The sequence below is a fragment of the Arachis duranensis genome, unplaced genomic scaffold, assembly GCF_000817695.3.
Source record: "Arachis duranensis cultivar V14167 unplaced genomic scaffold, aradu.V14167.gnm2.J7QH unplaced_Scaffold_81192, whole genome shotgun sequence".
NCBI lineage: Eukaryota > Viridiplantae > Streptophyta > Magnoliopsida > Fabales > Fabaceae > Arachis > Arachis duranensis.
The window spans coordinates 11533-18392 of record NW_026265127.1 but is presented as its reverse complement, the minus strand read 5'-3'; the positions used below and the strand labels follow the sequence as shown (position 1 = coordinate 18392).

The window sequence follows — 6860 nt, the reverse complement described above, 5'->3', positions numbered from 1 at the left end:
TCATTTTTATATTGTTTTTGTCCCATAATAAATTATAATATTCTTTTAGTTTCATGTTAAAAAAATTGTTTTATTAAACTTAACATGTTTATCTTGTTAAATTTAATTTAATATCAAAATTCTAAATAAATAACTAAATCAACTCAATAAAAAAATAATAAATAGTGATAATATATTTTTTGAAATTAAGTAATTAAATAATTACTAAATTAAAGTTTAGTTTTTTAAATATAAGAGAAATTATTAGTGTTTTTCTTTCAAAAATTAGTTGAAATAAAAAATTTATTAATTATATTTTTATTTTAAATTATATGGTGTTTTTTATTTTAACTTTTAAAATTATATAATATTTTTATTTTAACTCGTAAATGATTTTACTTGTAATAGATTTTTAGTTAAAAACGTTTTTAATATCATAAATATTATAACAAATGGATTTTTAATTGAGTGGAATTGTGGGAGATAATTAAAGTAATCAATAGTTAAAAATTGTAATTAGTAGTAAAGTAATTTTTTCAGAATATATAATTTAATTTTGATGTATTGACAATATAAATTTTTTTACGTAGTCATTTAGTTATATTATTTTTTTTTATAATTATTCACGAATGTGAAAGATTATTATTTTCTTTTATGCAATGATACATAATTAATTAGATGTATAAAAATCTTTAAACTAATAATGTACAAAAATTAAATTAAAAATATTAAGTTATTTTGAAAATAAAGAGAGAGAAATTATTATAAGTTAAGTTTTTTCTATATTTTTTTCATGATTTTATATATTTCATTTTATTTTTAATTTATTCATCCTTATTACTTATTTTTATCTTTTGTTATATCATATGTACCTATGTTGCATATAAAATTTTAAAATGAATTGGTTAATTTACTAATTGAGAATATATTTTTTATTTTTAGAAATAGTAATGAAAAAATATTTTAATTACAATATATAATTAAGGAGATGCATAAAATCTTTCATCTAACATTATATTAAAATTAAATTAAAAAATATATAACAAATTTAATTATTTTATATAAACATATTTTTCATATAAAGATTTAATTTTTCTAGTATTTATATATAATTCTAATTTCAAATTATAAATACTAATGTATTATTAGGCGCTAATGTGCCAGTTAGTTCAGTCTTTTATTATTAAATATGTATAAAAAATTAGTTAGGATAATAAGTTATCTATAATTTAATTAAAATATTTTAATTTTAAGTTTTAGAAATAAAAAATATTTTTTTATAAATTATATATAATAAATAGTATTTTAAGAATAAAAGTGTTCACTAACTCTTTTTAATTTTTATATCTCCATATAATTAATAATATTTAACAAAATTTATTTAGTATATATATTTTTGCCCCCACTCCTAAAATTTTCTGGATCCGTCACTGCTTCTAGGTATCGATAAATGCACTTAGACTTTCATTATTAGTTTCTAGTTATTAACTATTGAGTTGCCAGATTATATATTCATATAATGTTGTTATCGTCCAGGTGAGCCACTTATTTATTGACATCCGACCACAAGGAGGAAAGAATTATCCAGTGTCGCCTTGCATTAGACCGCTTGGTGGTCAAGATGTAAGTTGTTTGTATTTGTTTCCAAGTTTTATTACTCATTCGCCAACATGTTTAATATATACTGTACTAATGGAAGATTTTATAATCATTTGCAAATTGTGTGGGAGCCTTATGCTGTGCTGGACGTGCTTGTCGTTGTTAATCCAAAGATTCAGTTGAGAAGCACAATCGGTTATGACGGGGTTGACTAGCCTGATATATTTTACCGTGATTGAATAGCACCAAGTGAACAGGGTATTCCCATAGCTTGTTGGCCTTCAACATATGCCTGAACCAGCCTTAAACATAAACTGGTTTCATGACAAGGATGGTAAGGATGAAAATAGGTGGTTTTCGAGTTATTTTCAGGTACTTATGAGTATGTTATTTATGTTTATTTATTTTCAGATCCATGTACTTATGAGTATGTTATTTATGTTTAGGGTTGTGAAATTATACTGTTTTACTTACGAGTATGTTATTTATGTTTAGTTTCATGAATGTTGATTTTATTATATGTATGACTTTGTCGGCTTGCTTCTTCAGATTTTCACTATTTCATGTTTGAATGGCACATCATACATTGAATGACAAATATAATGAAATTAGTCAAGATTGGATCCTCAAAAAAATCACAAACATAATAAAATTAACTTTACTAATAAAAAATGACAAATATAATGACATTAACTTTACTCAAGAGAATCACAACTATATAGAAAAAAACAAAACATAAAGATAAAATAATAACAACTTGATCACAAGGACAACATGAACAAAATAAACACATATGATGATGCTGTTTAGTAAGCTTGTTGGAAGGATGCCACTAATGCTAATGTTAATATTCTTGATTCTTGAAAATAACAAAACTTGAACTATTACTAAGATGCCTCCAAGAAAGAATGCCATTGGTTCGAAATGGGTGTTCAATATCAAATTCCATGTGGATAGTTCTGTGAAAAGGCAAAAGGCCAGATTAGTGGCAAAGTGGTACAATTAGACTATCGTCTTTGACTATTTTGACATGTTTAGCCCCGTGATTTGCATGACCACCTTGAGAGTTCTTCTCTTCATTGCTGTGTCTTAGAGGTGGTTCTAGAAACAATTAGATGTCAACATTGTATTTTTACATAGTGATTTGTTTGAAAAGGTTTACATGAAGGTGTCTTAAGAATTGTAAGCTCCCGCTGGTTCGATTTGCAAGCCCAACAAGTCTCTTTATAGACTCAAGCAGGCAAGTCGACAACAAAACACCAAATTTGTCTTTGTCCTATCTAAATCTGGTTATGTGCAGTCTAAATCAGATTATTCTTTTGTCATGGCAGGAAATGATGCAAATAAAATCACCTACATCAAGAAGATATTAGATGATAGATTTAGCATAAAGGATTTGGACAAACTTAAATATTTCTTGGATATGGAGGTGGCTTATAGAGTTACAGTACGAAAGGGTTAGCCTTATACCAAAAGAAAAATACTACTAACATGATTGAGAAATTTGGCCTAATTGATGCAAAGTCGGTGTCAACACCAATAGATTATTTAATCCAATTGTAATACCTCACAAGTACTATATCTTTTACAGTAAAAAATTTAAGCTAATATTCAGAGTCCTCAATCATTAACCATCTCAAAGTAGTCTTGAAAATCTTGAAATATTTAAAGAAAGCTCCTAGCATCAACCTCTTTTTTTCTCTGGACAGCAACTACACTCTCACCAGGTTTGCTAATGTTGACTGGACAACCTGTTCAGACACACAAAGATCAGTTTCAGGGTATTGTTTCTTTTTAGGGACAACTCTCATTTCATAGAAGAGTAGCAAATAACAGACAGTGTAGCATTCGACTGTTGAAGGTTCTTGGTCTTGAACACTTGAAGCCTTTCATCTTATATAGTGATAGTCAATCTGCATTTCATATGGCAATCAATTCAGTTTTGCACAAACGCACCAAACATATACAGGTTGATTGCCACATTGTATGGGATAAAGCCAATAAAGAGATTCTCAGATTGTTACCTATTACTTCTGCTAATTGAACAACATATTTGCTTAGCAAGACACTGGCTCCAGGACCCTTCTTTTTCTGCTATTCCAAACTAGGGTTGCTAGACATCCACACCTCTAGTTTGAGGAAGAATGTTAGTTGATATAGAATTTATTTATAATAGTCATTAGTCTTTAATCTTAGTTAGTTAGTTGTTATATCATGGTTAGAAATATATTGAAACTATAATTAGAAAATAGTTTAGAACTAATCATAGTTAATTAATTTTACAAATAGTCTCTATATAGTAATACTCATTTTTGTGATCATTCATTCTAATTTCAGCAAGCAAGTCTTTTTAAGTCATTTTTCTTTGTCTGCTTCTTTTTTTTCACTGTTCATCATATTCTCCAACCTTCCATAATTCACAAACTTTTTACAATAAATATAAATATAGAGATTGAAATTTTAAAAAAAATATTAAAATATTCTTATTAATTAAAGAAAATAAAAACATAGGCATAATAAGATATTTAAACCATTGATGAAAAAACTAAAATTATTGATGTAAAGATTGAAATTTTTTAGGTATAATAAGACATAATAAACTCACGCACAATCAATCATGTACACACAACAATCAAGTGATTTCAAACTCAGCTCGTAAAGTTAAGATTCTAGATTATTAAATAAGATTGCAAAATCGGATTTAACTAATTAAATAAACTTGAAAGAAACTAAATTTTTTTTCCGCAACATTAAAGAAAAGAAAAAAAAAGAAATAAAATCTATAAAGACACAAAAAAAGGAAGAGAATCGTCGGTATAGAAAGACAAAGATTAGGACATAAACTACCCACATAATCACCAAAATTTTAGTTTCAGTTTATAACTACTAATAAACTCAGTATTGAATCTCAATATCCTAATTCAAATTCCATTATCTCAAAATAAATCTTACCTAAGTGTCTTAGAACAAGGGAATAAATTGTCTCTCTGAAACGTTCAAGTATTTTTCGGCAATTGTATCTCATTTTCACACGACAACTTAATCATTTATTATTTATTATTGAACGTAGGACATGAAACATGCATCTCGGCTCAACAAGCTTAGTATAGTATATATATAGTAGCTTATGCCATTGCCCATTATTTTAGCAAAGATACAAGAGGGCACATCATAATAATATTATTATATAGCTCCAATTATCCAGCTTCAAATTCACCATTACTTTGATGTGAATTATTCATCACTTTTTCAACAGGTGAGCTTCAATCTGTTTGCTCATATCAACAACCAACTGCATCAAAGTGTGAGGATCAGAAGTGTTTTCATTGATCTTCTCATATTCCATGGTCCAACGCACCATGCTTCCTCCCTTTTCCTTGGGAACAGCATGAAGCAAGAACTTGAAGCTCTTGTAGTGGTGCTTCACCAGGTCTCCTTCCAACACTCTAAAGCTCATTTTATTGTTTTCTTTGTCAATGTCTTCAATAATCTCCTTAGAAACACAAGCCTTGCCATCTAATCTTGTCAAAATCAGAAACCGTTTAGATTTTACGGATCAAAGGAAATAAAATTGTCATCACAAAATTGTGAAAGTCGCAATGCAACCACACTTCAGTTAGAGATATGATGCTCTATCTCTTTCTGATGCATGCTGCTTCCAGCACTAATTGATGAACCAATCAATTATACCAGAATCTATCCCTGTTTTTAAAGGTCAAAGAATTTCAATTAATTTTCACAAAATCACTTCTCCGAAACTTAAAGTTTGGATTTATGTGATTTTTGTAAGTGTTTACTCTTGTGGCTAAAAGTTTAGTGTCTAATTATAAAAAAAAAAGTTAAATAATTAATATTTAATTTAAAAGTATAAGAATTAATAAATTTTGAATACTTAAAATTTGATATAAAAAGTAAGTTTGATAAAAATTCAGTGTCAACTGATGGGCACCATAAAATGGGAAAATGAACAATGTTATATGACGAATAAATATTATTTTTTATAAGTATTTAGCTAGTAATAATTTGTACTTATATTTATAAGAATTTTGCACAAAAAAAATATATAATTTACATATATATTTATCAAAATTTTCACATATGAATTAATAACATCTATATTCTTTAGATTTTGTATACATGAGTTAATATAATTTATTTATTAAAGACAATTTAATATTTATACTAGTCAAATGATAACCAAAAATATTAAAAATTACTAACGCAAAAGATTTCTCATATAAAAACTTAAGCTTTCAGATCTTGTATCGATATCTAAGATTAAACAAAAGTTATTTGTATGCATAGTGAATCTTGACCGTTACTTTGTGAGGGGAAGGGGTTTGGAGTAGTGAAGATAATTAAAATATAAACCAAGAAGAATTGACTTTGTAACAAGTTAAAGTCCACTTGACATTACCATGAACATAGTTCCATGAAATGATGGATCTCTCAGTGCCCCATCTACCTTCATGAATTACAACACTCTGGATAATATCAGGGCAAGCCTTGGCAACTTGGTGTGTCTTGTTGCAGAAAACATCATAGAATTCCTTAGCATCTGCCTTAATAGGAAATTCTGTTTCTATCTTCTGGACTTGAGATGTTGTCATGTTAAGCAATTAACTCAATTTCCACACTTCTCACCGTAATATATGCATGCCTATTTATATACACACACATCAATTTTCCAACTTCTCATATAAACTATTTAAGAACTATACATTGGGATTTATTTCACTGTTATGAGATGCCAAATTGATTATTATAGGCACATATCCTCCAAGAGCTTTCTTAGTGAAAAAAGTATAATCCGAATCTTAAAAGACCAGACAATAAATAAAGATATTCAAAAATATAAGAGCCGGTTCGAAAATATTAATTTATAGTAATTGACTAATTGGGACAAATTTAAATATAAATTAACCTTTTAGTTATCGTTAATATTATCCTTCTTACAATAACCTTCGCTTTTATACTGATTTTTTTTTGTCTATTGTACTGTTTTTTCTTATTATTGTTATAATTATTATTTCATTTATTATTACTGTTATTGTTTTTATTAGTGTCATTATTTTGATTACTGTTATTATTATAATATCTCTATTATCATTATTATTGTTATAATTAATATTAGTATTATTTTGATTATTAAAATTATTATTACTATTATTCTTATTATTATAATTATTAATGTTATTATCATTATTTTAATTGCCAATATTACAATGATAATAATAATAATAATAATAATAATAATAATAATAATAATAATAATAATAATA

At 26.6% G+C, this 6860-nt stretch overlaps 1 protein-coding gene and 1 long non-coding RNA gene across 3 annotated transcripts in view; one reads left to right on the top strand and one right to left on the bottom strand.

Moving 5' to 3' along the window:
* The first annotated feature begins 1272 nt into the window (after positions 1-1272).
* LOC127744673 (uncharacterized) overlaps positions 1273-6860 on the top strand; it is an 11258-nt gene continuing 5670 nt past the window's right edge. The window contains exons 1-3 of one of the 2 annotated variants that reach the window (XR_008005609.1): positions 1273-1419; positions 1516-1602; positions 1679-2724. This is a non-coding gene — a long non-coding RNA (uncharacterized LOC127744673). Of the gene's footprint in view, positions 1420-1515; positions 2725-6860 lie in introns of those variants that run through there. The other variant, XR_008005608.1, reaches the window with a different exon arrangement.
* Positions 4603-6253, bottom strand: LOC107464805 (MLP-like protein 34). Its single transcript, XM_016083772.3, has 2 exons — positions 5996-6253; positions 4603-5094 (listed from the first exon to the last, which is right to left on the bottom strand). Exons 1-2 carry the CDS (start codon positions 6186-6188, stop codon positions 4820-4822), a joined length of 468 nt encoding a protein of 155 aa, XP_015939258.1. The 5' UTR covers positions 6189-6253; the 3' UTR covers positions 4603-4819.

What these genes read in the sequence shown, in the direction of transcription:
- LOC107464805 (XM_016083772.3), bottom strand. Translation starts at nt 6,188, where the DNA reads ATGACAACATCTCAAGTCCAGAAGATAGAAACAGAATTTCCTATTAAG. An exon ending in TTCATGGAACTATGTTCATG is followed by an intron (nt 5,095 to 5,995) that starts GTAATGTCAAGT and finishes TGACAAGATTAG; the next exon opens with ATGGCAAGGCTTGTGTTTCT.